The sequence below is a fragment of the Drosophila rhopaloa genome, unplaced genomic scaffold (genome assembly GCF_018152115.1).
Source record: "Drosophila rhopaloa isolate 14029-0021.01 unplaced genomic scaffold, ASM1815211v1 contig_3, whole genome shotgun sequence".
NCBI classification, from domain to species: domain Eukaryota; kingdom Metazoa; phylum Arthropoda; class Insecta; order Diptera; family Drosophilidae; genus Drosophila; species Drosophila rhopaloa.
Window position 1 is genome coordinate 9,052,937 of NW_025335123.1, and position 27,010 is coordinate 9,079,946.

At 38.0% G+C, this 27,010-nt stretch overlaps 8 protein-coding genes across 27 annotated transcripts in view; 2 read left to right on the forward strand and 6 right to left on the reverse strand.

Annotated features, from left to right (window-relative positions):
* The window catches only part of LOC108040213 (disintegrin and metalloproteinase domain-containing protein 11), a 31,416-nt gene extending 28,538 nt beyond the window's left edge, over nt 1-2,878 (reverse strand). For all 18 annotated transcript variants that reach the window (XM_017117547.2, XM_017117546.2, XM_017117556.2 and 15 more), the window contains exon 1: nt 2,193-2,878. The gene's annotated coding sequence lies outside the window, so the exon portion shown is untranslated. The remainder of the gene's footprint in view (nt 1-2,192) is intronic.
* Nucleotides 2,879-4,734: 1,856 nt separating this feature from the next.
* LOC108040215 (odorant receptor 13a) lies at nt 4,735-7,163 on the forward strand. The gene is made up of 6 exons (XM_017117565.1): nt 4,735-5,102; nt 5,508-5,936; nt 6,333-6,432; nt 6,621-6,728; nt 6,788-6,979; nt 7,031-7,163. Exons 1-6 carry the CDS (start codon nt 4,735-4,737, stop codon nt 7,103-7,105), a joined length of 1,272 nt encoding a protein of 423 aa, XP_016973054.1. The 3' UTR covers nt 7,106-7,163.
* Nucleotides 7,164-7,261: 98 nt separating this feature from the next.
* LOC108040216 (protamine-like protein 99C) lies at nt 7,262-8,234 on the reverse strand. Its single transcript, XM_017117566.2, has 4 exons — nt 8,003-8,234; nt 7,578-7,918; nt 7,462-7,510; nt 7,262-7,410 (listed from the first exon to the last, which is right to left on the reverse strand). The coding sequence occupies exons 1-3, from the start codon at nt 8,162-8,164 to the stop codon at nt 7,492-7,494; spliced, it is 522 nt and encodes a 173-aa protein (XP_016973055.1). The 5' UTR covers nt 8,165-8,234; the 3' UTR covers nt 7,262-7,410; nt 7,462-7,491.
* A 1,321-nt stretch (nt 8,235-9,555) lies between these two features.
* LOC108040211 (protamine-like protein 99C) lies at nt 9,556-10,556 on the reverse strand. The gene is made up of 3 exons (XM_017117541.2): nt 10,320-10,556; nt 9,763-10,191; nt 9,556-9,702 (listed from the first exon to the last, which is right to left on the reverse strand). The coding sequence occupies exons 1-2, from the start codon at nt 10,479-10,481 to the stop codon at nt 9,847-9,849; spliced, it is 507 nt and encodes a 168-aa protein (XP_016973030.1). The 5' UTR covers nt 10,482-10,556; the 3' UTR covers nt 9,556-9,702; nt 9,763-9,846.
* Nucleotides 10,557-10,950: 394 nt separating this feature from the next.
* Nucleotides 10,951-16,467, reverse strand: LOC108040234. Of its 3 annotated transcripts, XM_017117595.1 has the most exons (5): nt 16,297-16,445; nt 16,060-16,221; nt 15,668-15,991; nt 14,590-14,701; nt 10,951-14,523 (listed from the first exon to the last, which is right to left on the reverse strand). In XM_017117595.1, the coding sequence occupies exons 3-5, from the start codon at nt 15,825-15,827 to the stop codon at nt 11,013-11,015; spliced, it is 3,783 nt and encodes a 1,260-aa protein (XP_016973084.1). In that variant the 5' UTR covers nt 15,828-15,991; nt 16,060-16,221; nt 16,297-16,445; the 3' UTR covers nt 10,951-11,012. The 3 variants fall into 3 exon arrangements, with proteins under 3 accessions (XP_016973084.1, XP_016973083.1, XP_016973082.1); XM_017117594.1 differs by lacking the exon at nt 16,060-16,221 and having other exon boundaries at nt 15,668-16,037; nt 16,435-16,467; XM_017117593.1 differs by lacking the exons at nt 16,060-16,221; nt 16,297-16,445 and having other exon boundaries at nt 15,668-16,048.
* A 1,485-nt stretch (nt 16,468-17,952) lies between these two features.
* Nucleotides 17,953-19,786, forward strand: LOC108040239 (solute carrier family 25 member 46). The gene is made up of 5 exons (XM_017117603.1): nt 17,953-18,111; nt 18,170-18,271; nt 18,342-18,496; nt 18,556-18,895; nt 18,957-19,786. Exons 1-5 carry the CDS (start codon nt 18,080-18,082, stop codon nt 19,723-19,725), a joined length of 1,398 nt encoding a protein of 465 aa, XP_016973092.1. The 5' UTR covers nt 17,953-18,079; the 3' UTR covers nt 19,726-19,786.
* Nucleotides 19,787-20,290: 504 nt separating this feature from the next.
* Nucleotides 20,291-21,255, reverse strand: LOC108040240 (NADH-quinone oxidoreductase subunit B 2). The gene is made up of 2 exons (XM_017117604.1): nt 21,178-21,255; nt 20,291-21,124 (listed from the first exon to the last, which is right to left on the reverse strand). The coding sequence occupies exon 2, from the start codon at nt 21,115-21,117 to the stop codon at nt 20,455-20,457; it is 663 nt and encodes a 220-aa protein (XP_016973093.1). The 5' UTR covers nt 21,118-21,124; nt 21,178-21,255; the 3' UTR covers nt 20,291-20,454.
* A 3,913-nt stretch (nt 21,256-25,168) lies between these two features.
* On the reverse strand, nt 25,169-26,977 carry LOC123036927 (eukaryotic translation initiation factor 5). The gene is made up of 3 exons (XM_044461207.1): nt 26,764-26,977; nt 26,211-26,684; nt 25,169-26,155 (listed from the first exon to the last, which is right to left on the reverse strand). The coding sequence occupies exons 1-3, from the start codon at nt 26,974-26,976 to the stop codon at nt 25,487-25,489; spliced, it is 1,356 nt and encodes a 451-aa protein (XP_044317142.1). The 5' UTR covers nt 26,977; the 3' UTR covers nt 25,169-25,486.
* Nucleotides 26,978-27,010: the final 33 nt, after the last annotated feature.

Sequence of the window (27,010 nt, forward strand, 5' to 3'; positions counted from 1 at the left end):
TGCAGCTGAATCACTTTCGAACCCATTTGGCAAACTCAACGCCAACATTAGACACAAATAACTATTTTTGTATTAAAATAAGAAATAATGTTTTAGGATTAATTAAGATTATAAGATCTTTTTGCCAGCGTTCTGAATGGTCTCAATGTAAGTAGGTTTAGGGTTCGAAGATGAAATCCGATTTTCGATTTAAGATAGTATCGGTTTTAAATGAAGCCTAAAGTCAAAAAGTTTTTCTGGAAGAACGTGGATTCAGGGAACGAGTTTAGAAAAAGTATAAAGTATAAGTATCTATATGGCACATATGTTTTTTTTACCGTGTAAAAGCTCAGTTTTTAATAGCTTCTAGAAAACTGACTATAAATTATTGTTTTATGATATTTTGCAATTTTATTTTAATCGGCTGACCCTATTCTTCAGCAGCTAATCGAAATAAAGTTTTAAATATGTTGAATAATGTTTTGGGGCTATTTAACTTTATAAAATTCTTAATATACACTATTGAGTGGCCTGGTAATTTATATTTTTGACCTGTTTAAAATTATGTAAGTTGTCTATCTGATAAAGATAATAAAAGCAGAAAACCACTATAAACCATCGAATTGCTGCAACTACTTTTAATATAAAAAAAAACTAACACACTTTTTATACCCTTGCAGAGGGTATTATATTTTTGGTCAGGTGTTTTGTAACGCCAGGAGACATTTCCGAGCTCATAAAGTATATATAATCTTGAGCAGCAACACAAAAGAGTCTGTCTGTTTCTGACTCGAAAAAGTACGTATTAAAAAATGATAACGTCGTTGTTTTTCAACATAAACGCATATACTCCACAATATTGTATTTACCATTTTAAAGGTACGGTTCTTATTTATAAAAAATCGGTCGCCTAAATTATATGGTCATAGGAAAAATTCAGCGGCTAACGTTATTGACAGCAAGTCTGTATAAGTACTACATTACAACATATCGTTTAAACACAATTTATATACTTTTTTAAAAAAGTGGGGGGGGGGGGGTTTGGGTGTTGTATATTTGCCCCCACTTCTAAGAAAGAGTGACAGAGAGCACGATCTGACAGCAGGAACTGTCAGCTGTTCCAGATCGCCGAGTAATTGGGCGTTGCCACTTAAAGTTGAGTCTCCTTGGATTTAAAGACAAAATTAATTAAAAAATTGGGTTTTCCTTTTGTGTCCTTTTTTATCTACAAATAAATGCTATGGACCATAAGAATTATTTATTTTCTTCCGTTTAACCATCCGTTGAGAACACTTTAGTCTTGAATATAAAGATTCATTTTTTCCTTCCGTTTTACCATCACTTCAAACACTTAAATCTTGAGAACGTATAAAAGTGAGCTTTCACATAGGATTGTTGTATCTGATTTTATTTCCATGCGAGTTTTATGTAAAAGCAACAAATTGTTACAAAGGGGATTTTGGGGGCGGCATTTTTTCGAGCAAGTCTCTGATGGCTGGAAATTGTTGATATTTTTCACTGTGCAGAGGAGCTTGGGGTAGGTGGTAGGTGGTAGGTGGGTCAATGGCAACGCATGCCCAGGACCCAGATATCCAGAGTAATTCTGGATAAATGTGCCCCACCGGGACACAAAAACAAAAAAAAAAAACACGTTCTTTAAGAAAGCGTGACACACTTAACTTCCACCGAGAATTAGTAAATTGTAATCCCAAAAATCGTTTTTGGAACTCCTTTCTCTGCGTGCCAATGCACTAGACAGGGATGGATACAGTGAGAGAGATGGGGTGGGCGATGGAGAGAGCGAGGGAGACAGAGATAGTGAGAGAGGAATGCTGAATATGCATTGGGAATACAAAGTGTGGGATAGCATAACAGCATTTCTGTATCGCTATTATTCATTGGTCATGCGCAGTCAGCCGCGCCTCATTTCCGTTCAAGAGTCGAGCTGGGACACTATATATTCGCAATAATAGTATGCTGGGCATGTGGTATGTTTTCACAAAAGTATACATTTTCCACACACCCGCCGCCACACTAACTATCCGTGTCCATCTGCCCTGTTAGCACCTTAGGTTTTTGGGAGCACTTTGGCCTTTCCATTATTTTCTCGTGTATACGCGTCTATATGTATGACTATTTGTACATACAAGTATAGTAGTACACATGTACGTAATTGCACAAAAATCATTATGCCTTATCTGCGCTCGACTTACCTACGGAATTTCAGAAAATTCACTCGAATCCATTGAAACAGTCGTTTAACTAGTTATTTATTTGTTATCCTTGCGTATTAATTTCCGTTTAATTTTACATTGTACTGCTTTATGAACACACTCAGTTTATTTTTTTTGGCCAAACAGTAAAAAAAATATGCAAAAAAATGTCATAAAATATGTATTTTATGATCTTTTCTCCTTACGCTTTCGCTTTCAGCATATATATATATATATATATATATATATGTATATATTTATTCTATATTTATTTTTCCCATATTTGATTAAAATGAGCTGGTTTTGTAGCCGATTTAGCGTTGGGTTGCGCTGCTACATATATCAATCATTTGATTCTGAGCAATTTGTTTTGTTGGATTTGGATTTTCACATTTTGGCCAACCCGTTCGGCGTTTTCTCATTAAATGTTCACGGTGTGTGCTAGGTAAATTTGATGATGATGTTTTACTGCTGCCCAGCCAATAATTGTGTTTTATTTCTCAACAATGGTGATGGATCTCTTTGGGGCGCCGACTCCGGGGTTATTTCGATAATTCCTCTATTAATTATGGCTCCACTGGCTCGAACTCGGCTATTCTTGCATCTTGCACTCTTTTCTGTTAAACTATCACCGTGTCTCTGCCTCGCTACCGCTTTCCGCTATTGCAAACAACGTTCTAAAGCTCTCGAACACGTCTGCAGGATTTGGGCAGGCCAGGCGAAAAACGATTGCCAGAGCTCGACGCAGCCGCACAACCGGAGAACTGGGAATCCCAATCCCGGTCATCCTCGTAGTCGTCCTCGTCCTCGTCCTCGTCCTCGTCATCGTTCTCGTCATCGTCATCGTCATCTCGGCCCTGTCATCGCAGCATCTCGGTCTGCTCTCTCTCTCTCGGGTGCTCAGATTCCGACGTAGCACACAGTTTCCTTTCCCATACGATTCCGAAATCCGAATCGGAATCCGAATCCGAATCCGAATGTGATTCCAATTCGATTGCTGGCTCTCTCGAAGGATTCGCACTCCGGGTACGTCTGTTTATGCCCGCTGCTCGTGGGCCAAGAGGGTATTTCGCATTCGTGCCGAAGTACGCGACCAGCCAACTGACCCTATAAAGTATATACACATGTGTACACTCAGCATCACTCATGGCTGTCTGTCGAGAACAGAATTGGACTAGACACGCAGTGCAAGTTTGTTTCTAAGTTTTAACCGAATAAGTTTGCATTCGAAATATCTGCAAATTTGAGAAGCACGCTGATTTCGATGCACAAAACAATGTAGATTGATGATAAATTTTTTGGTTTAAACACAAAAGGGTTAACTGTTGTTTAAAGGTAACGCTTAAAAGTCTTATTTCCGAAAAAATCAATGCAACCTCTAATGAACATAAGCTTAAGCATCGTATAATGGTTCTAAGAGATGCGGTGTCCAATAGTCGGGGCACCCAACTACAGCATTCTGTTTTTATTTTGATTGTTTGTATCAAACCCAAAAATTTTCACCAACACCATTGTGACTTTTGAAAGCTATATCATTAGAAATACGAGTTTCCGAAAATATATCTATCGAGGTATTCCTTTTCCTGATGAATCAGCTGTTTGCCAGATGTTACACTCAAATACACATTTCGGAAAATTCGTCGATTTGATTACAGTAAACAAAGAGTAACTGGGTCAATGCAACTGAACAGTTAAATATTTGAAATAACTTAAAAGCTTACAACATTTTGAAAAAAAAAATTTCTGCTTTTTTGTATTGTAGAAGAGGATAGTGTGGTAAGAATGAAAAATGAAAGAAAAATGTATATATATATACAATATAAATATTGTGATTGTAAATCCAATTTTCTTGGGTATAACTTTCCCAAATATTTCGAAGCTTGTACATCTTATGTAAATGTTGACAAATGGTTTCAATAAAGTTTTCACAAATTGGTTCGTTTGTGGGATACCAGTCTTTGGCCAAGTTAAAAAATATGTTTGCTTTTGGTTTTGGGACTTTTTCAATTATTACCAAATTTTTTACAAAAATATATTTTATATTAATAGTTCCTTTACTAAAAGAATCCTTGCAACACAGGAAACTTTTTTTTTTAATTTAACTATCTAGTTCTGAAATAAATAAGATATACGCGTTTGAAAGAAATTTGTCTTAAAAACAGAATGAAATCACAAAAAAATCGTTTGACAATTTAAAAATGAAAAAGACATTTATTAGTATAGAACCAAAGGCAATAAAAAACCCCTAAGATTCAGCGAAGAAGGACCTTGAGCTAACCAAACTCTTTGTTGGAAAATGCGTTTGATGAAAATTGTACATTAAACGTTTAATAATGTGGTGCTAGCGGTTTGGGTGGTGAATGTGGGTCCGGTATGCAAGCCCATTCTAAAATATTTACTGTGTAATTAGTGGAAATTATTGAAAGGGGTAATTTTGGCTCACAACAAATTCTCTTTTAAGGTTCGATATCATTTGCCTTTTGACCAACTATAAAAGTGTTGCAAGACATGGGAAAACAAGTTACTCGATGGTCAGAAAGACATGTTTTACTCTCATCAATACAAATCACTTCGATTTCCCATTCAGTGTGTTTGGCTCAAACTGAATGGCTCGTGGCCTTTATCGCCAACGTCAACAGAAAAGAGAAGCGAACCTTTTTTTGGCAAATCATTTTTTGCCACCGCTTATACAATATGGGCGTGGTACGTTATAGCTTCCGTTGGCATAACAATCAGTTATCAAACCGCTTTTCTGATTAAAAACCTATCGGATATTATAATTACCACGGAAAACTGCTGTACCACATTCATGGGGGTTCTGAACTTTGTCAGACTTATTCATTTACGCCTCAATCAACAGAAGTTTCGAGAACTGATTAAACATTTCTACTACGAAGTTTGGATACCAGAGTAAGACTTAAAATAATATCGAAATAATTGTGTAATTTTGTGAAATTCAATTTAAAAGAAATTAATAATCATATAATATTTAACCAGAAAAAACAATTGGTCCATTGGTGCTAAAGTGCATCACTCATACGTACTGTTGTCTCTAAATAAATATTTTATTTTCAGTTTGTTTTAATTTCTACCATACTTTTTTTTTCTCTATATTTTGGCTCTTATTTGGATAAGATTAATAAGTTAACAGGGTTAAAAATAGGGGAAATATTTCGATGTAAAAAAGCTATCTGGCAACATATCGTATGCGTAATTTTTTTTTTTTATTTAAAATGTTTTTTTTTTGATTAGTAGAAATGGTATGGGATGAAGTCGACTTACCATGTTTCTCTATACGTCTTTTATCTTCAACAGCAGTTCGAAGAACAATGTTGCTGCTGAGTGTCGTAAGCGGATGATCACATTTAGCATCATGACTGCTTTGCTATCGTGCCTTATTATCATGTACTGCGTCATGCCATTGGTTGAAATAGTTTTTGGCCCAGAACTAGACCCACAGGACAGGCCATTCCCCTACAAAATGGTGTTTCCATACAATGCCAACAAAAGCTGGATCAGCTATGTGCTCACCTACATATTTACATCGTATGCAGGCATTTGTGTGGTGACCACCTTGTTCGCAGAAGATTCCCTTTTCGGGTTCTTCATAACCTACACTTGTGGCCAATTTCAATTGCTTCACGAACGAATCGACAAGTTATTTACGGAACACAACGAAAACGACGAACAAATGCAACTAGAGCGCCTCAAAGGAATTGTACAAAAACAGAACAATATTATAAGGTTGGTATTTGTCAATATAAACACGGGCAAAAATCAACTTATCAGCTTCAAAAACTTTTCCCTTCTATAATACTTAATCTTGTTTCGCTATTAAACTGCGGAAAGATCAAATTATTTTACCTTTCTCTAGTATCTTGAAAAGGGAACAGCTGTATCTTTGTGGGTATTAAAACCCTTAAGGGAAAAAAGAACCTTAAAGGGAAATTCTTAAAACATGCAAAGTAATAGCCGAATGTTGGAATCATACCTTCTTAAATTCGTTATAAGATTTTCAATCAAGTTGCATCCACGCTAATTTTATGGAAAAAAAATGTAAAAAAAAACGATATCGGATGATGCGGATCAAGAATATATATACAACATTTTGAAAAATAACCCATTTGATATTCTTATTAGATTCGCAAATCGCTTGGAGGACTTTTTCAATCCAATTCTATTGGTCAATCTTCTGATTTCATCAGTTCTTATTTGCATGGTTGGCTTTCAAATAATAACTGTAAGTATACGTAATAAAATGAGTGCTTTTGGAAGTATAAAACATGATATAATATTATTTAAATATGTTTGACAAGTTTCCTTTTATTCTGAGTCAGAAAAAAAGTGTGTTCATAGGGGACTAAATAAAGATCATAATTAAGTTTAACCCCATTTGAATTTCTTTTATTTCTTCATATTGACAACCAGGGTAAAAATATGTTTATTGGGGATTATGTAAAGTTCATAATTTATATATCCTCGGCCATTTCACAATTGTACGTACTCTGCGAGAATGGAGACGCATTAATAAAGCAGGTAAGACCAGTAATTGAATTGCTCTTAACGCATGGCTTAAATATATTTGCAATACACAGTCCACTTTGACAGCGCAAATTCTATATAGTTGCCAATGGGAAGTCCCTGCTCGAATCCAGCCCCACTCGCGTAAATCGACAGGCAAGGATAATATCCGAAATCATCTATGGTTCATGATACTCTGCAGCCAACAACCCGTAAGGATAACGGCTTTTAAGTTCTCAACCTTGTCTTTACAAAGTTTTACGGCGGTACGTATGGTCTTAAATATAGCCAATAAACAGTGAATCATTTTGTTCCAGATATTAAGTACATCAATGAGCTATTTCACATTATTGCGGTCAGTTTACATCGATGACGAAAAGAAACACGGCTAAATGTTTTGTTAAATAAGTATCGATGATAAATAAATATATGTCAGTTAATACAGTTCAATACTGCTGGATGAATGCGACTTTCACAAATAACACGAGACACATACATATATTAATCCCAATTGCTGTTTACATTAATTAAAGAAGATGAGATTGTGCTAAGTTACGAATTTAGTAATTTTTATTTTATTAAAATTTGCTTAGCGTACAATAACGCTTTAGTGAAGTATTTTGTCCAAAATTAACATGCAATAAATTCGATAATTTTTGGGTATAAAGAAAATTCTTATAATCTTGTATTTCCAATCCTGAAATAAAAAAACGTATTATTATATATAATATAATTCATATAATTTTACCTTTTCTAAACTGGGTGGTGAAATATTTTCTTATGCTTTTTTTATAATACTGAAATGAAGCATAGCACTAAGAGTACAAATATTCATATATCTAATATATGTATTGAGGATCTTACAAAAGTGGCCTTTCAAATTGTTCACGCTGTTTTTCATTTAGTTTACCCCATTTGCGAGCTGCCATTTCTAACAATTCCTCGAAAGGTAAACGTTTGTTTAGTCTGCTAAATTTGCGTAGAAAGTGGATATAGCCACAAGCAGTGCCCGAATGACTTGCGTCATCGTTATTCCACTTCAGAGAACTTTTTGGCTTCGGCTTAGACCTTTTGGAGCGCAATAGGGCCCTCTCAGACGCCCTCTGTCGGGAATATGGAGAACCTATGCACATCTGGGAATCTTCTCCAATCTGCTCGCATTCAGACGACTGGGAAGTGCTTGCTTCGGGAAACACAGGATCGATCTAATATGAAATAAATATGTTAACAACATGTAACACCAGACATCTCGGGAACACTTGTTTGGTTTGGTTTAGTTCAATACTTACCACGTCGGCGTAACATTCCTGTTCACTGGGTGTTAGCCGAGCCCATTTCCTACTTGCAAAACGCAACAATTCCCTAACGGAAATAGGTAACCCGTGGCACTGCTCCTTGTATGCGTTGAAAAAGTTGAGGAATGTACTAGAACTTGATTGCTCTTCCTCCATTGTATAGTTTTGGACAAACGTAGAATTTTTGTTTCGAGTGTTAGCTGCCTTAAAAACTGATTGTGACTGAGAAATCCTATCGCCCCGTATGCTAAGTAGAGCTGAAGGCTTTCTCCACGCATACTATGTAGATCAGAACTTGAGCTATTGTGTTTCTAAGGGTCGATTTCTCGTCCCCCTTTCAAAAATTATTTAGTCGAATGTTGGAGTGGCATACCTCATTGAATTCGATATTACATTTCCAATAAAGTGGCATTCATAGATAAAAAATTATATTTTTCGAAAAATATCATGTCGGTACCCCTTATGAAAAATATTTTGGCCAAAATCCGGGAAAAATTAGCTTCGATTTTTCAATCAAAACCTTGGGAAATAGTGGTCGAATGTTGTCGTATCTCATGGAATTCGTTATTAAATGTCCAATAAAGTGGCATTCACAGATAAAAAATTAATCAAAAAACATCATTAGGGTAATCCTTATGAAAAATATTTTGGCCAAAAACCAGGAAAAATCGGATCCCCTTTTTTGATTCTTTCATTTAAATAAAAAACAAAATAATTTTTTTACCCGATTTGTCGACATGGACGGAGTTATGGTCACCGAAAAGCAGTATAACCAAAGTCTGAAAAAAACTGCCCAATAAAAATATCAAATTTAAAACTAGACACTTCCTTCTTCCTTTACTATACTATTGAATTAAATAATAATTTAGATTCTTAATTGAAAAGTGGAACCATCAAGGTAAGTATTCGCCTTTTGGGGAATATTATCCTCATATTGAGGCAGAAAAGGTGTTTCCTTATTTGATTTTGGATTTAATGATATTAAAGCCATTTATAACCCAAAAAGGCTTTATTATGTTAGACAAAAACAACAAGAAATCCAAAAATTCAAATCAACCAGGAATCGATATTTTAGGTCCTTAGCTGTACAAACCAGTCATTCTTTTAACTTTTAGTAGTATTTTGGCAAACTTAGAAAGTATAGCCCCTAAACAAGTGTTTTTTTTTGTCAAAATTCAGAGAAAATCAAATCAAATTTAATTTTTTGAATAATTATCCTGGGTGATAGTGGTCGAATGTTGGAATGGAATTGAATTTCTTTTTAAATTAAGGCAGGTAAAAACCAGTAATTGAATTGCTTTTAACCCAAGGATTAAATATATTTGCAATACACAGTTCACTTACAGATTACATCAATGACGAGAAGAAACACGGCTAAATGTTTTGTTAAATGAGTATCAATGATAAATAAATATATGTCAGTTAATACAGTTCAATACTGCTGGATAAAATGCGACTTTCACAAATAACACAAGACACATATATTAATCCCAATTGCTGTTTTTACCAATACTATTTAACATTAATTAAAGAAGATTGGATTGTGCTAAGTTACGAATTTAGTAATTTTTATTAAAATTTGCTTAGCGTAAAATAACGTTTTAGCGAAATATTTCGTCCAAAAACATGGTAATTCAAATTAACATTCCATTTTTGAGTATAAAGAAAATGCTTATAATCTTGTCTTTACAATCCTGAAATAAAAAAAGCATTATTTTATATAATAAATTTCTTATAATTATAGATAATTTTACCTTTTCTAAACTGGGCTGTGAAATATTTTCTTATGCTTTCTTTATAATACTGAAATTCATATATATATGTATGTATTGAGGATCTTACAAAAGTGGCCTTTCAAATTGTTGGCGCTGTTTTTCATTTAGTTCACCCCATTTGCGAGCTGCCATTTCTATCAATTCCTCGAAAGGTAAACGTTTGTTTAGTCTGCTAAATTTGCGTAGAAAGTGGATATAGCCACAAGCAGTGCCCGAATGACTTGCGTCATCGTTATTCCACTTCAGAGAACTTTTTGGCTTCGGCTTAGACCTTTTGGAGCGCAATAGGGCCCTCTCAGACGCCCTCTGTCGGGAATATGGAGAACCTATGCACATCTGGGAATCTTCTCCAATCTGCTCGTATTCAGATGACTGGGAACTGCTTGCTTCGGGAAACACAGGATCGATCTAATATGAAACAAATATGTTAACAACATGTAACACCAGCTTAAAGAGTTGGACTCGTCGAGATTAGATATATTATATGCCAGACATCTCGGGAACACTTGTTTGGTTTGGTTTAGTGCAATACTTACCACGTCGGCGTAACATTCCTGTTCACTGGGTGTTAGCCGAGCCCATTTCCTACTTGCAAAACGCAACAATTCCCTAACGGAAATAGGTAACCCGTGGCACTGCTCCTTGTATGCGTTGAAAAAGTTGAGGAATGGACTAGAACTTGATTGCTCTTCCTCCATTGTATAGTTTTGGACAAACGTAGAATTTTTGTTTCGAGTGTTAGCTGCCCCAAAAACTGATTGTGACTGAGAAATCCTATCGCCTCGTATGCTAAGTAGAGTTGAAGGCTATCTCCACGCATACTATGTAGATCAGAATTTGAGTTATTGTGTTTCTAATGGTCGGTTTACCGTTCCACTGTCAATAATTCTCGGTCAGACAAAATGCCTGATAGAATAACTTAGATCAAAAATATTCAATCAAAGCAACACTTTGCTTGAGCTTAAGTAAACCCAAAAGAATATAATTTCCCAATTCACGTTTTTATCACAGTTACAATTTCCAAGCTAATACTGTATATACTGGCCTAATTAAATTATTATGGTAATTAGAATGCTTTCCTGTAACTCACCGTTTTCTCTAAAAAAACTAATCCAAAGACAAGAAATGATTTTCTTATTTTTAATTAATTAATTTACCAGACAAACAAAAGATCACAAATAGTAACTATGAGTATTTTTAATTAAAATATGCACTACCCCATGCTTTATTTAAATATCATTTTTGCCGCGAGCGCAACTTCCGCCAGTAGCAGTAGATGTAGAGTTGATAGTGGATGCACTAGCACTGGATGCACAAATCCCAGTTACTGACCCAGCACCTGCCTCGCCGAGACCGGCCACCGAAGTTGGCCCCGACAGCCCATGCTGGACGCCCATGCCCACCAGGAAGTCATGCTCGTTCTTCGCCTGCCGGAGCCAGTTGCGCAGGTCCCGGGTGCGCTCCACCAAGCAGGTGGTGTAGTTCACGGCACGCGGACTCTGCGACACAATGGTGTTGGCCGTTAGGATGGCCGCGCCCATGGAGCTCTGCATCCGGCCGGCGGCCAGCTGGCGATATGTCTCCAAACGGTCCGCCAGAGTGGGTATCGAGTGGGGCATGTGCACCGCCCCACCACTGCCACTGCCACCAACACCTACACCCTCAATATCATCGGCCAGGGAAAAGTGCGTTGGTGTCGAACTGCTGGTCTGGAGCTGCCCTCCAGCGGAATGCTGATGCTTGAGCACATGCGACCAGCCCAGATCGCGTGGCGATAATATTGGAATGGCCGTGGCCGATTGCTCATGCTGCTTCTGGCCAAAGATATCCAGGATTTCCCGGATCTCTGCATTGAGAATTTCCAGATTCTCAATGCACTCGTTCGACTCCTGTTGATAGTACTCCTTTTTCTTGTGGAAATCGGCGGCACTGGCCAGTTCGGTGCTGCTGAAGCCGGAACTGGAGTGCGAGGATAGGTCGCTGAGCGTGGCCGCATCGTCCATGGCACCCAGGTCCAGGATGGACTTCTCCTTTTCGTAGATGCGCAGCAGGCTCTGCTCCAGATGCCTCAGCCGTATTATCTTCTCGCCCAGCAGGGAGCGGGTGCGGTGCAGGTTCACCTCCATCTCGGTCAGTTCCTTCTCCTCCTGGATGAGCTGGTCGATCGAGTGTTTCGGCGGTGACAGGGCGCTGGTCTTGCGTTGCTGGCCAATCTCCCGCTGCCTCAGCCTGAAATTAGTTCGCTGTGTCCGCAACGACTCCTTGGCCCGACGCACTGAATCCCGCTCAAGATGGATTCGATGCTTGAAAAATTCCAGCTCCGAGCCCACGCCATTCGGTTTGATGGAGATATCCGTGAATGGGTATCTCAGATGATAGGGGGCATCCAGCGTGTTCTCGGGAAACTGATCCTCCAGAGCCTCCAGCTTTTGCAGCTGATGACGCAAGTTCTCCACGGGAGTGCACGGTCGCTCCCCTTTGTAGCCGGTGTCCGAATTTAGACGCGAGGTCGATGCCGACTTGGTGCGGGAGAAGACGATCCTGCCAATTCCCGTTCCCGTTTCCTTCACCTGGTTACTGTTGTTATTCTTCTCGAGACTTCCGGACTGCAGTGCCACAGCGCCACCAAGTGGCTCCCTGGACAAGTTCCCATTGTCGCTCCTCGCTGATAGTGCGCCACTGGCAGACTTGAGAAATTTTCCATAGCGACCGTTGTTGTACGTATTCGATAATGTCGTATCGGATTGACTTATGGATGTGTTATCATCCTGAAGCTGTAACTGCCTAATACACGACGAGTTGTACGACTTGGATAGTTGACCTTTGTGCGGAACGGGTGGTTTCACTACCGCCTCACCGGCGATTGCCTGATCCGAGAAGCTGAGTGAGCGGTTGTCGCTATTACCGGAATGAGTGGGGGGCTTGTAGTAGATGGAACGCTCCATCTCCGTGTTCGACTTGGTGCTATTATTGGTGTGGGTGTGCTGGGGAACGAGCTGCGCCTCCCGTCGCCGATTGCGTCGCTCCAGTGACAGCTTAACGTCAGTCTTGAGTCGGACATACTTCTCCTTGAGGCACCGATACTTGTCCTCGAGGAGACGCTTCTCGCAACGCACCTTCTCGTATAGTCTTTCCTCGCCCTTCTCCCGAAACCGCTGTTTTTCCAAGTCCAACTCACGGGCGAACTTGTCGCGGAGTTGGGCAAGTCGAGCTGCCTGCTCTCGCCGGATAATTTCCTCCTCGTTGTGTAGTTCTCGTTCGAGCTCACGAAGAATCTCATCATGATTGCTCTGCAGGCTGTCAATCCGATTCTTGTGTTCGCTCACCACGAGACTTCGCTTGTTTTGCAACTGACGCTCCAGCTGAACGCGATACTTTTCTATTTGGAGCTCGAAAGCTTCCTCTAATTTGTGCTGGTGAGATGTGAGACGTAGATCGTATTCGTGTCTGAATCTCTTTAGTTTCGCCTCGTGATCCCGCCTTATTGCTTCAAAGTCCTGTTGCAGCTGGGCCTCGCTAAATTTACTATCAGAATTACCGGATATCGATTTTTCGGGAGCTGCCTGCGCGGATTTGAGCTGTAGCTGCTCTAGCTCATAGCTGTGCTTTCGACCCAATTCCTCCAGGTCAAAGGCATTGTTTCCTGCCAGCAGGGACGAGTCCTGTTCAGACTTGTTTATAATAAAGCTGCGCACAGAACTGCCCTTTGAATCGGAGTCTGTGTCATCGTAAAACAGTTTGGGTGCTTCACATTCGTTTGTCTTATCAGTTGGCTCTTCTGGCGGTGACTGCTGTCCACCGGAGACAGTAATTGATTTGTTTGAGTCCAATAGGAAGGGATTCAAATTGTATACTCCACCTTTCTCATTCCAAAGAAGATAATCATCTTCTACCTGGTCAACCGCCTCTTCTTTACCATCAAGATTGTCTTCAATTACCACTTGAACATCCTCGTCGTCATCTTCTGAGTTCTCTTGATGCTTACAAGTTTGAGTCTTCTTTGTAGATAAGGTATCCTCGGGTGATTTTTTCATTATCTCTCCCTGATCAAGATTAAAACGGACACTCTTTTTATCCTCGACTTCCAACGTTGGCTCAAGCCGATCCAATCTTCGGTTTATATCGGTTATACTGGAGTCGCGAAGAATGCCCTTAACACCCGATGGTGAGGTATATCCATCTCCCTCAAACTGCCGATGTGCCTTCTGAAACATTGATATAGTACTCGACACTTTACCAACTCCTTTGCGCTGCTCTGCTAACGATTTATCTTTTTCCTCAGAGTTCTCAGGTTTTCCGTTCAATTGTGTATTGGTTTGAGGTTGCTTACTTGCGATTTGGAGCTTGGTCCTGGTTTCATCACAACCAAGCTGATAAAAGCGTCCAAACTCCTTAGAACCAGAATCCAAAAATCGACTTTTACCTGCGCTTAACACACTCGGCCCCAAAAAGCTAGTTTTGTTAGCGATCGACCATTTTCTAGTTAATGTGTTAAGAGGCAATGGGCCGGGCGAGGGAATTTCATCGAAGCCCTGCATACTACGTATACCAGAATCCAACTGCGATAGATCATCGGAGTTGTCAACGAATTGCATATTTTCGCTGACTGCAGCTGAATCCCATACCTTTAGACGAGCCTGATTTACCAAATCGCGATATATGGCGTCAAGGGGATGATCCCACTGCGATTCTTTGGTACGAGTATTGTGATAGTAATGACCATTTTTTTCCTCAGAGTAGCTGTTAAGCAATTAAAAGAAAAATAGTATCATGCTAATATATTATTATTTCAATAAACATGTTTACCATATTTTCCAATCCAATGGCAATGCGGCCATCAATCCTTCCTTGGCGAGATAAAGCAAATGTTGTTCCCGATGAGGTTCGATTCCAATCAGGGAGGCATACTCATTAATTTCTGGAAAAAAATTGAACGTAACTAAACATTTTACGACAGCAGGCCTTTAAAACCAAATAGACGGAACAAGCCTGAAAATGAAGTTAATGTAAAAGAAATTGCCCGAAATAGTGTTGGTCGTGACAAGAAAAAATGAAAAACCAGCCTTTATTAACAGCATTGAATGTTTTTTTCAGTTTGCGAGGCTGTAATTCCCAACCAGTTCTACATGGAAATAACATGTGTTACAATTGCTGAAAAAGTCACTGATGCAATTATACATTCCACACCGTTCCTTGTTTTTGGAAATATTTTTAAATTGTTTAAATTTAATTATAAATTTCAACTGACACTTAAACCTATTTAAAATGTACTAAAAAAATACAATTTTTTTAACAGACTCTTGTAAAAGTAACAGATTTTTAACGCAGTTAGTAAATTTTAATTTTGATTTTAACAATCGCAAAATCAGTTTAAAAAAGGACATTAAAAAAAATTTGATCCAGATATAAAAAAAGGACACAGTTGTCCATAATCTTATTAGAGATTTCTGGCAACTTATATGATAACATATGTAAATGTCTAATAAGTTTCATATTGCCATTTTTATTTTTTTTACATTTTGTTCTGTATGGGATAAGGTTTTTCACCGACAGTTTTCTTTAAATAAGGTTTAGAGAACAAGCTCAAATCATCAGCGCACTATTGAATTGGGTGCGTTTAGCACTTAAACCAGGGTTTATAAAACCAAAGGTGATTAACAAAACCGTGTATTATAGAGTTTTTGCATGAACGTATGTACATACTTAAGTACATATGTCTATTCATACATACATATGTATATTGAATGGCCTTTTTTGCGGTAGAGACTTCTGATTAATTACGTTTAAATACATATATGAAATAATTATTTTAGGAAACTCGATATTGTAAGTGCCCATGTTACTAACAACTGAGAATGGGCTGCAGTTATTAAAGAAAACTCACCCTCTGATGAAGGAAAACAGGCATCGTCAAATACTTCCTCGCAAATAACGGATGTTCCCTGAGATGAGTGGCTTGAAGGCTTTGTTGTTGAGATTGCTGTGATTATTTCATTTGTTGCTGTTTCCGAGGAAATCCTCTTGCACGTACTGGTGGTTGTCATTATCGGGAACTTTCCTTTTAATTCACTAACCGTCGCAATTAGTTTATGCCGCCTGTAGTTTTTTAAGTTATCCGTATTCGAAATGTCGCTCAATATATTTACATATATTATTATATTTTTCCCATTTGGCAATCATAATTTTCCATTTTATTCCTTAGGAAATGCTGCCGACAGCAGAGTAAACGACAGAATATTTGGATGCAGTTTGACCTAAAAATGAAAATATAAATACCTACTGAGTCATCGTTATGCATGTGTGTGTGCCTGTATGTGTTCATGACGGAGCATGCTCGGAAGGAGTACCGTTGCTGGCCAATTATCTGGTTGGCAACAGGATATTGCACCGCGCTTACATGTCTGCGCAGCCCGACGACAACGGGTTCTCTTTCAACCACTAAAATAACCGAACAGAAACTCAGTTAAAAATTGTTAACAAACTATTACTATGTTTCACTCAAAAACTACTCACCATAAGAAGCTAAGGGGCTAAAAATCGTCGCATTTGTTATTTATTTGCTATTATATTTAAGGCCATGAAGTAAAAAAACTATTGTTCTATTCTATAATTATCTGTAAACAAAATCCGGTTTCCAAAGGACATATTTACACTCCACTCCACTGGGGGGTTTCACCCAAAAAGTAGTATTTTTCATTATCCTTAGCATATGATCCTACTGCCCTCACTGGGTTTATTGGATCTTATCGTTTATCGGAAAATTGATTACGCCTGGCTACGATGCCTTAAATACATGGGTGAATTTGTGTACAATTTTGAACATTACTATGATTAATCCAACAAATTTTAGGCCATTAGAATATTTAATTTTGAATTAGAAAATTTTGTTTTCCAGACTTAATATATTTCATCTAATTATAGTCTATTTAAAAGCGGCCGTGTAAGACATCGGATAGGTTGTTAAACATTTTCTCATCAAACAATCAGCAGAAAAAAGTAATTTTAAAACAGTTTTAAAAGTCTGCTTATGCCACTATTGACTGAACCGAAATGTTACATCTTCCAAAAATCGCAACCATTTCGTTGGAAAGTCCTCTTTGGGACTTTCGTATTGGAAACCTAATCTTAAGATAGTGAACTAACTGGGACATTTTTTGACACCGCACATCTCAGTTAGCAATACGAATATGGGAGTTTTTGGGATGTATGAAACATGTGCAGATCTAATTCCCACTAACAATTATGAAATATACGATCCTCCACTTAAAGATGATCTCTCAATTATTTAAAGTAATTACTATTATATACGTTTTTGTAGTGAACGCATAAATTGTTTCTGTAAATGACAGCTTAAGGGGGTATATACCTTTTTCATTTTCAAAAAATCGAAAAAAATTTTTTGCTTTATCTTAATGAACAACGTCTTGAGAACATTTCCCCAAATTTTCATAGAGATTTGAGCAGTAGAAGAAAAGTTACAGCGCTCCTAGCCGCGCGCCTCGTCCCTGCCCAAACCCAAACTTCAAACTTCAATATCTCGAAATGGGGTTTTTCGAAAAATGACTTTGCGTTGATATGGATTGGCGAAAAACTACTGAACCGATTCTCTTCAAATTTTTTTTTGAATGTTCGTAATTAATTTTATTAGTTCTTGAACGATCGTTTTTTCATGTAAAAATTTGTATTTCGCCGAAAAGATAGTTTTGTAAGAATTTTAGCGTCCAAAAACGTAATTTTTTGCATAAAACGTTCCCGTATGCAAAAAAAAAAATTTTTTTTTAAAACGTTTGTTCAAGTACAGGATAGTACTTTAAACTAATGAAATATTTTTATTTTTTCGGTATCACCGACCCGTTGATCCGCAAGGCTCTTTAAAAAAAAGGCGTTTACGGGAAACAGCCACACCTTAAAAACTATTAAATATTTTTTCAATATTTTTTGCATAAACATTGTCAACAATCTAAACTTTCAGAAAATATAATCATTCATTTAATAAAAACAATAGTTAGATACATAAAAAATCCAAACTTTTCTATTTTCTTCAACAAAAAAAGGTATATACCCCCTTAAGTCATAAATGCATCTAGGTGAGAATATAGTATAAAGTATTTTTAGTATACGTTTTTATCGATAATGCTCTATGAAGTCTTTCGATTTATTATTTGTCATATTGCCATATACTTTAAAACAATTAGATATGTTTAAAACACTTCTCAACCCTACTTGAAAATAATTATTTTAATAATAATATAGATATCGATTCCCCGTAACTACAAAAGAGGCCGTGAGCTTAGTTATGGCGGGAATATATAACTACTCTAGTTTAAAGTACGTATGTGACCCAATGCATAATAATAGCATTCTAATAAATAATGTCCTTTTATAGATTTCAAGCGGAGCGTGAGCTGAACGATGAAAACCTTCAAAAGGAAAATCAGGCTACGGATTTACCCTTGACTCGTAGCCCTGGCAAACGCCTGGGAAGCAGGTACAACCAAAACCCAAATTTTGCCTTCATCAGTTAAATTATATAAATTCCCATGACTTCATTGAATTAGCATTGATCGCCGCGAGAAGTCTGTTGTGGACAATATCAATGCCGACCAAGATGCCATTACAAGAATCCAATATGTTAATTCAGAGCATGCCGCCTTGTCGCTACCGTTGGGGAAACATAAAGTGCTGGACAAATATTCGGATAATCAAGAAGATGGTAAGCAATCAGGTTGCAGGACTGACCAATCTTTATATCCAATTACATAAATCTTACAGATACATCGGTTCGGAAATACCTAGTCGTTGGCGTTCAGTGGGTTTCCCTAGTCACTGAGAACCTATTAAGCCATCCGTTTATAGTACTGCGTAGACAATGCCAAGTTTACAATGCTTCAAAGCGGTACCACTTGCATCCATTTACACTTCTACCCAGCATAGTCCATCTTCACCGACGGCAGGGGCTAACCACGCTGTGGAAGGGCGTGGGCAGCTGCCTCCTTGTGCGGGGCATGACCTTGGCCATAGACGACTTCGTCTCGAAATTAACCAGTTGGCCCAAGGAGGTGGACAGTCGAACTACGTTGAAGCGATTTGGACAGCATGTTCTCCTTAAATGGTAATACCTGTTCCCATTACTGCCCATTATCAATGCCCCCTAATTCTTAATTCATTTAAAGTATAAGCATTGGGCTGGTTGTGCCATTTCATGCTGCTTCCCTAGTTGAGACTGTGCAGAGCGATATAGCCAGCGAAAAACCAGGTCTTTTTGACGTTTTCCGGGAGGGAAGTCTTCGGCTCTTCTATTGGAGTTCCCCGCAAAAAGGACGGATGCTGCCTGCCTGGGCGCTAATCGGGCCAAGTGTTTCGTTTGGTATAACCAAGTATCTCTTTAACTTGGTAATTCGAGGCGTCTCATCTCGCATTATGCGGCGGCGAATATCTCATTCTCAAGAAAACCAAAGCGGAAAGTTTCACGATAGTTCGCTAGAGCATCAAAATGCGGAAGTATATGCAAACCTTATCGCTATATTAACCACTGAGGCCATATTCTTCCCATTCGAAACAATTCTACATCGTCTGCAACTGCAAGGTACACGAACAATAATCGACAACCTCGACAATGGCTATGATGTCGTCCCAATCTTGACAAACTACCAAGGAGTCGTCGACTGCTATCAAACAACAATTGTCTCAGAGGGGGTTTGTGGTCTGTACAAGGGATTTGGAGCAATGATACTGCAATTTGCAGCACACATTGCTGTAATCAAACTGGCCAAATGGGTTGTGAATAAATTAGCTGAGCTCATATCCAATCGACCACCACCACGAATAGTCCAGTACTATAATCTCGATGGCATTGCTTGCTCGAGGTCTACGACATTATCGCCAAGCATTTCCAGTACCGAAATGGAAGACAACAGTGTGGGACAGAATTCACTAGATTAGTTAATTGGTAGTCCAATTATTATGCATATGTAAATTATATGAAACAATTTAAATGTCCAAATGTGTGTTTTAATTTCTTTATTTAATCTATAGTTGATCATCCCATGGCAAATTGTTGTCCAACCCGTATCGACGTAAAATAGAAAGAAACGAACTGATCAAAAGCAGAGAAGGAAGAGGTTGTGTAAAAATAAAAAAATCGGTTCTAGCAACTTTACAATAAGCCTATTTAATTAAAAAAAATAAAATGTTTAGCCCAACATCAGGGACTGGAAATACGGATTATTGATGTTTTTTAACCAAAAAATCAATCACTCAGAATCGACATACAAAAAAAAACAAAATTACCCTGGTAATCTTCCTTTGGAAATATACCAGATATCGTCCGATTTCTAAATTTTTAGTTTTCATAATATTTTTAAGGAACAATGATAATGTTCATTTAATACTTTTGATAAATTCATAAGAAATAATTGTCTATCCAGGAACCCAAACTTTTGTTTGTTTTTTGAGAGGCCTATCTTCTATTCAAGCCTGCTGTTGATTTTGAAGCATAGCTTAAAAGTTGATTTTTGTATCGAAAGCCATTTATTTGTAATATCCTTTTGATCCAAAAACGATATATACAACAACTGAACGTTAACAGAACAATATTTAATATAATTTCTGTTCAAAAAAATGTATGTCGTTTTATATTTCACATTTTAAGTTTAAGTTCTCATCGTTGCCTTATTTCCTATACCACATCTGGAGAGTCTTCATCCGTTTTACTTTCTTCTGCAGCTGCAAGACTCCGTACATTAATGCCTCGGCCGTTGGTGGGCAACCAGGTACATATATGTCGACAGGGATTATCCGGTCGCATCCGCGTACCACGGAATACGAGTAATGATAGTAGCCACCGCCGTTGGCACAGCTTCCCATCGAAATAACCCACCGTGGCTCGGGCATTTGATCGTAGACCTTTCGCAATGCAGGTGCCATTTTGTTGGTTAAAGTACCAGCCACGATAATGACATCGGCTTGACGCGGGGACGCACGAAAAACAACGCCATAACGATCCATATCGTATCGAGGAGCTGCGATGTGCATCATTTCGACGGCACAGCAAGCCAGACCAAAAGTTAGTGGCCAAATCGAGCCTTTGCGGCCCCAGTTCAGAAGATCGTCGAGTCGGGCCAATGACCACTCGGCGACGGAAGTCTGTTTGGTTCCGAATGGAGAGTATCCCTTCTTGGGCAAATTCTGCGCCGCTTCAGCGAGCGGAAGGGTTTGTTGTTGGCGTACCAAAACCATATTCAGTGCGGGCACAACAGACAGTGTATTCGAGTTCTGAGTTGCCCTTTGAAGACCCTTCGCCAGGGTCGATGACATGATCGCCGAACGCAGCATATTGGTCCTAAAAATCAAATATAAAGTTATGGTCGGCTAGTGCATTAAAACATTTAATACCTATTTATGTAACTTCAACTTAACACAATTTATAAGGGATGCGTATGGTATGCCCGCCGCCGGACTGCTGGAATATACCATCTGTCCCACAAAAATATACTAAAATATACACTATTTTTTGTAAAACTTTATTCCCACTGCGTCACATTCTCCATTTATTTTCCTAATGATCGACTCAATACCCTATTCCCACATATGCGCATCCTGATGTTCCTATAGCCTAGTATCCAGATCGACAAACGATTACGCTAGCGTAAAAACTTTAATCTTTCCAGTGTGACCAAAAGTTTGAGAGTTCATCAGATTTAAGCGTGCTACGGTCGTACTGTCAATCAGCTGGGTTTGTTGACAAGCAGTTAAAATTCAAATATCGTATTTGCGGGAAAGAGCCTTTAAAAGATATTATTAAATACCTTGGCAAGACAAGTCTTTCGCTGTACAAAGAAATTGAAAAACAATACAATTTAAATTTAACAGTTGTTTTTTTTAATTTACTGATAATTATTTGCTAATTTAAAGTTCATAGCTGCACTTTTATTGTGTTTTTTCGTACATTCTGGACCTAAAAAACATTTTGCTCTGACAAGAGGCACCCCAGATAGTATTAATGTTATTTTGTCCTCACACGTAAACACCTGCAATCGACTTTTGTGAGTTTTTTGAGTTTTTCCCTCCATTTCTTATAATGTTCAGTGAGAAGCGCACGCCAAAAGATTAAATTCTTTAAGCCTAGTATCCACTTCGACGTAAACCGTACGCCAGTCATGAGAGAGAGCGAGAGGCAAACAGCTGGCGTTCACTTTTCGTCGGGCCTTTTTTTCACTTCGGTCTCCTGATCGACGAAAAAAATACCAGAAAATTGCATAGCGTTGCCAGTCTGCGGAAATGAACTTTGGGTGAACCCTAGCGGAAAGATTAAAAAATTTAATCTTTTGGCGTGCGCTTCTCACTGAACATTATAAGAAATGGAGGGAAAAACTCAAAAAACTCACAAAAGTCGATTGCAGGTGTTTACATGTGAGGACAAAATAACATTAATACTATCTGGGGTGCCTCTTGTCAGAGCAAAATGTTTTTTAGGTCCAGAATGTACGAAAAAACACAATAAAAGTGCAGCTATGAACTTTAAATTAGCAAATAATTATCATAAAATTAAAAAAAACAACTGTTAAATTTAAATTGTATTGTTTTTTAACTTCTTTGTACAGCGGCAGACTTGTCTTGCCAAGGTATTTGATAATATCTTTTAAAGGCTCTTTCCCGCAAATACGATATTTGAATTTTAACTGCTTGTCAACAAACCCAGCTGATTGTCAGTACGACCGTAGCACGCTTAAATCCGATGAACTCTCGAAATTTTGGTCACACTGGAAAGATTAAAGTTTTTACGCTAGCATACTCGTTTGTCGATCTGGATACTAGGCTTTAATCTTTTCGCTAGGGTTCACCCAAAGTTTATTTCCGCAGACGTGGCAACGCTATGGAATTTTCTGGTATTTTTTTCGTCGATCAGGAGACCGACGTGAAAAAAGGCCCGACGAAAAGTGAACGCCAGCTGTTTGCCTCTCGCTCTCTCTCATGACTGGCGTACGGTTTTCGTCGATCAGGGTACTAGGCTTATCTCTTTATGTTTCACGCATTAAGCCTAGTATCCAGATCGACAAACGATTACGCTAGCGTAAAAACTTTAATCTTTCCAGTGTGACCAAAATTTTGAGAGTTCATCAGATTTAAGCGTGCTACGGTCGTACTGTCAATCAGCTGGGTTTGTTGACAAGCAGTTAAAATTCAAATATCGTATTTGCGGGAAAGAGCCTTTAAAAGATATAACCAAATACCTTGGCAAGACAAGTCTGCCGCTGTACAAAGAAATTAAAAAACAATACAATTTAAATTTAACAGTTGTTTTTTTAATTTACTGATAATTATTTGCTAATTTAAAGTTCATAGCTGCACTTTTATTGTGTTTTTTCGTACATTCTGGACCTAAAAAACAATTTGCTCTGACAAGAGGCACCCCAGATAGTATTAATGTTATTTTGTCCTCACATGTAAACACCTGCAATTGACTTTTGTGAGTTTTTCCCTCCATTTCTTATAATGTTCAGTGAGAAGCGCTCGCCAAAAGATTAAATTTTTTTATCTTTTCGCTAGGGTTCACCCAAAGTTCATTTCCGCAGACTGCCAACGCTATGGAATTTTCTGGTATTTTTTTCGTCGATCAGGGGACCGACGTGAAAAAAAGGCCCGACGAAAAGTGAACGCCAGCTGTTTGCCTCTCGCTCTCTCTCATGAGTGGCGTACGGTTTTCATCGATCTGGATACTAGGCTTTAGCATATACAATTTTTAGTCCACATCTAATATTTGTACATCAATGTAATTTCCAACAAATAATAATGCTGTTAACGCAAATTCAAAGTCAAAAACAAAATTTTGAGTGGTAGAAAATGTATACTAACTTGAAATAATCCTTTAATAATAATTCACATTTTTATTGATTACTTGAATGTATGTCAACCATCGTTTATTGTCTTTGATTATACAACAAATAATACACATGTATTAGCAATATTTTAAAAATGATTTCTGAACATATATTGGACTATTTTGATCCGTTTGCATTATACCAACATGAGTTTTTACGTAAGCAAACACTTCAGCTAAAGTTTGAAAAACAGATTGTTTACGAATTTAAAAAAATGTTGGCACAGCAGTATTTCAAGATAACGCTCGCATCCACCTATACTTACGGAAATAATATTTCTATCATGTTTTTATACCCTTGCAGAAGATATTATAAATTCAGTCAAAAGTTTGCAACGCATTTCCGACCCTATAAAGTATATATATCCTTGATCAGCATCACCAGGAAATTCGATCAAGCCATGTCCGTATGTCCGTCCGTTTCTACGCAAACTAGTCCCTCAGTTTAAGAGCTATCTACTTGAAACTTTCCCAAAAGTTGTCTTCCTACTGCAGGTAGTTTATAAGTCGGAACGGGCCGGATCGGGCGACTATATCATATAGCTTCCATAGAAACACTCGGAAAATAAATTTTTTAAATATGACTTTGTTGTTATACCCTTGCAGAGGGTATTGTAATTTTTATTTTTTTTTGTTCTTTGGGATTTGGTAATATTTAAAAATTATGGAATTACGGTTTTAATTAAATTAAAATCGGACAACAATATCATATAACTGCCATAGAAACGATTGCAAATTCCAGCGCAAAATCGGCATAGCTTGATTGTTTTTAGTAATACAGGCATATAAATCGAAATGTAGTCGTTTTGTAATAACTGCACGGGTATATAAACTTCGGCTTGCCGAAGTTTGCTTCTTTTCTTGTTATAATTTCGTTCAAATATTTGGTAAGAATCGATATCTTAATCCTTAATTAGAAAATAATTTATAGGTAATGTGTTTAAGTACGACCGGAAATACGAAACCATTCAGGCTATTTACAATGCGTGTCCACGGATACCAACAGTGACTTGGAGTTTCCCTAAGAAATTGGAGTCCCATTTCTGCGGATTCGTCAGGGGCTCCTCCAACAAGAGACTTACCTAAGTCACCAGCTCAAAAGGTGAAAAAGAAGCTGCCTGTACCTTTCTGTCCTTGAAACAATAATTGCTGAAGACGAGAAGATCGGAATGGTCATCACCAACTAATTTATTGGCAAAAAGGTCAATGGTAGGTGCCACACAAGGTATTAGCATTGTGGAAGTAGGTTTAGGTACTGTATGTGGCGCTTGCCATCCAATTTCGGCCACAAGAGATCGTCATTAAATAATGTGCATTGCTACACGATTATTTTAAAAATTAAAATGGGGTGTGCAATATTTCGAATCCGATTCTCTCATGCTTTTTGTTCTACTTATATCACATACCTGGGATCCATAGAAGACTATTCTAAAAGTCAACAAAATAGCTTAAATCGAATAATCTTAAGTGTCTGAGATAAATTAAAAGAAACCTTTTGCATAAAAATACATTTTCGCATTTCTTGCTTTTGCTTTTTTCCTTTATTTTGTAATATATGAGTGGTGTAATTAAGTTCAGTTATCGTCTATTGTTACAGCGGCTTGGGTAATGTAATGCTAGCAATTGAATGGTAGTAAAGCGATAAATCAAAATAAAGCAACCCGGTAGTGCTTAATAGTATTTACGATAAGCAATCTTAGAAACTAAAAATCAAAAAACCATTTGTTGATTTAACTCGCTAATTTATATTTCAGTTTGAATTTGTAGATTGCGTTCGTTTGATTTTTCATTCCAAAATAGTCCTGATTGAAAGTAGCTGTTTTTTTAGATTCCATCAATGTCAATCTCATCTTCCTCATTATTTTTCTCTTCAACATCTGAATCATCTTCATCTTCATCTTCATCTACAACTTCATCTTCATTTTTATTATCGTTATCAGAGGATTCTGATTCTTCTTCGGCGTTTTTAAGCCACAGGACGAAAGGCATAACTTTTTCGTGTATCTCAGTAGCAATTTTTTTTGGGACATGTCGTTTGCTGACTTTCTGAGCCCACTGCAGTATGACAGCTTCGTCGAGTACGTCTATATCATATAACGTTTTAAAGATTCCAGCTACCTTGGCCATTAGGGTACTTGTATGGAGCTCAACAGTTTGTTCAACTCCACCAATTAAATAACGCTGTGCTTTTGGATTATTAAATGTGAAGCGAAGAAGCAAGATTCGGTTACGATTAACATCCTTGATGATGTTTTCAGTGAAAAGAAGCTCAGCGAGGACCAGTGGAGCTTTGCTAACAATATCCAAACGTTCCGCTTCGATAAACAGTTCTTTATGGGTTACTAAATCATCTAATTGCTTATTGTCCCGCTTTTGCTTCACTAATTCATAGAAAATATCAATACGCTCTTTTTCAGTTTTATCATAGTCATCGGAAATAGTCATGCCCTTAGCACCATCTGTCAGATCTTGCAAACGAGCACGTATAGCCTCCTATTGGGGAAATGGTTATATTTATGTGCAAGATTAAATATTTAAAGGAATTTACCTTCGAAACATCAACGCTCCATCCTTCATCGTCCTCTTTAATATTTTTTTCCGGAATGGCAGCGCTTATTTCCGCCTCAGTTTGGCTAGCCTGGTTTGTTCCATTTCCGCCGTCCGATTCTCCGCCGGAGTTGTTGGCTAAAGAGTTGTTGGATATGGAGCCATCAGAGTTATCGTTCTTTTGCTTTTGTTTCTTTGCGCGTTTGCCCTCAGTTAGTGACGATCCTTGGGCGGCTGGATTAAGCGATGGAGGATTTTTCACAATGAACGTGTTTACTTTGTGGTTGACCTTCAGGAGACCATGGAAGCCACAGGCCTTGCATGACTGCGAAATAGTCTGATTTTTGGCAGATACAGTCAGGTTGGTTTCCGGATTGTCGCATTCAGGGCACAACACAAACTTGCGAATGAAGCCATCCAACAAATCTTGCAGCTTGTTTACATCGTGCGATCCATTCACAACAAAACGCTCGTTCTGAAATGAAATTTTTAATAAGCACATTTCAACGGCACATACAGATACAGTCGAATAAAGTTGGAAAATCATTAGTTACCTTATGATCAAACAGAGTCTGGGCGCCCAGCTCACATCCAAAATATTTAGTCGGATAGGTAGCCGGTCGTCCTATGGCCCGAGCCACTTCAGCCATGTTCACAAGGACGGTCTTGATGCCGTTTCCCTTTCCTTCTACCTTTGCCTGCAGACGTGGCATCTTATAGCGATAAAAGATGTCCGTCACACTGCGGTTAACGTTTACGGTGGCCATTTTGTAAGCTTTTTGGATCCAAGGATAATGCTAA

Excerpts from the sequence above, each read along its gene's own strand:
- LOC108040240 (XM_017117604.1), bottom strand. The coding sequence starts at position 21,117 with ATGCTGCGTTCGGCGATCATGTCATCGACCCTGGCGAAGGGTCTTCAA.
- LOC108040234 (XM_017117594.1), bottom strand. The coding sequence starts at position 15,827 with ATGACAACCACCAGTACGTGCAAGAGGATTTCCTCGGAAACAGCAACA. Across the intron at positions 14,702-15,667 it reads CTGTTTTCCTTCATCAGAGG|AAATTAATGAGTATGCCTCC; the intron begins GTGAGTTTTCTT and ends ATTTTTTTCCAG. Across the intron at positions 14,524-14,589 it reads CCATTGGATTGGAAAATATG|CTACTCTGAGGAAAAAAATG; the intron begins GTAAACATGTTT and ends ATTGCTTAACAG.
- LOC108040239 (XM_017117603.1), top strand. The coding sequence starts at position 18,080 with ATGGCGGGAATATATAACTACTCTAGTTTAAA. Across the intron at positions 18,112-18,169 it reads TATAACTACTCTAGTTTAAA|ATTTCAAGCGGAGCGTGAGC; the intron begins GTACGTATGTGA and ends GTCCTTTTATAG. Across the intron at positions 18,896-18,956 it reads CAGCATGTTCTCCTTAAATG|TATAAGCATTGGGCTGGTTG; the intron begins GTAATACCTGTT and ends ATTCATTTAAAG.
- LOC123036927 (XM_044461207.1), bottom strand. The coding sequence starts at position 26,976 with ATGGCCACCGTAAACGTTAACCGCAGTGTGACGGACATCTTTTATCGC. Across the intron at positions 26,685-26,763 it reads AGACTCTGTTTGATCATAAG|AACGAGCGTTTTGTTGTGAA; the intron begins GTAACTAATGAT and ends ATTTCATTTCAG. Across the intron at positions 26,156-26,210 it reads GGAGCGTTGATGTTTCGAAG|GAGGCTATACGTGCTCGTTT; the intron begins GTAAATTCCTTT and ends TTTCCCCAATAG.
- LOC108040215 (XM_017117565.1), top strand. The coding sequence starts at position 4,735 with ATGTTTTACTCTCATCAATACAAATCACTTCGATTTCCCATTCAGTGT. Across the intron at positions 5,103-5,507 it reads TACGAAGTTTGGATACCAGA|CAGTTCGAAGAACAATGTTG; the intron begins GTAAGACTTAAA and ends TATCTTCAACAG. Across the intron at positions 6,980-7,030 it reads CTTTACAAAGTTTTACGGCG|ATATTAAGTACATCAATGAG; the intron begins GTACGTATGGTC and ends ATTTTGTTCCAG.
- LOC108040211 (XM_017117541.2), bottom strand. The coding sequence starts at position 10,481 with ATGGAGGAAGAGCAATCAAGTTCTAGTCCATTCCTCAACTTTTTCAAC. Across the intron at positions 10,192-10,319 it reads AGGAATGTTACGCCGACGTG|ATCGATCCTGTGTTTCCCGA; the intron begins GTAAGTATTGCA and ends GTTTCATATTAG.
- LOC108040216 (XM_017117566.2), bottom strand. The coding sequence starts at position 8,164 with ATGGAGGAAGAGCAATCAAGTTCTAGTACATTCCTCAACTTTTTCAAC. Across the intron at positions 7,919-8,002 it reads AGGAATGTTACGCCGACGTG|ATCGATCCTGTGTTTCCCGA; the intron begins GTAAGTATTGAA and ends ATTTCATATTAG.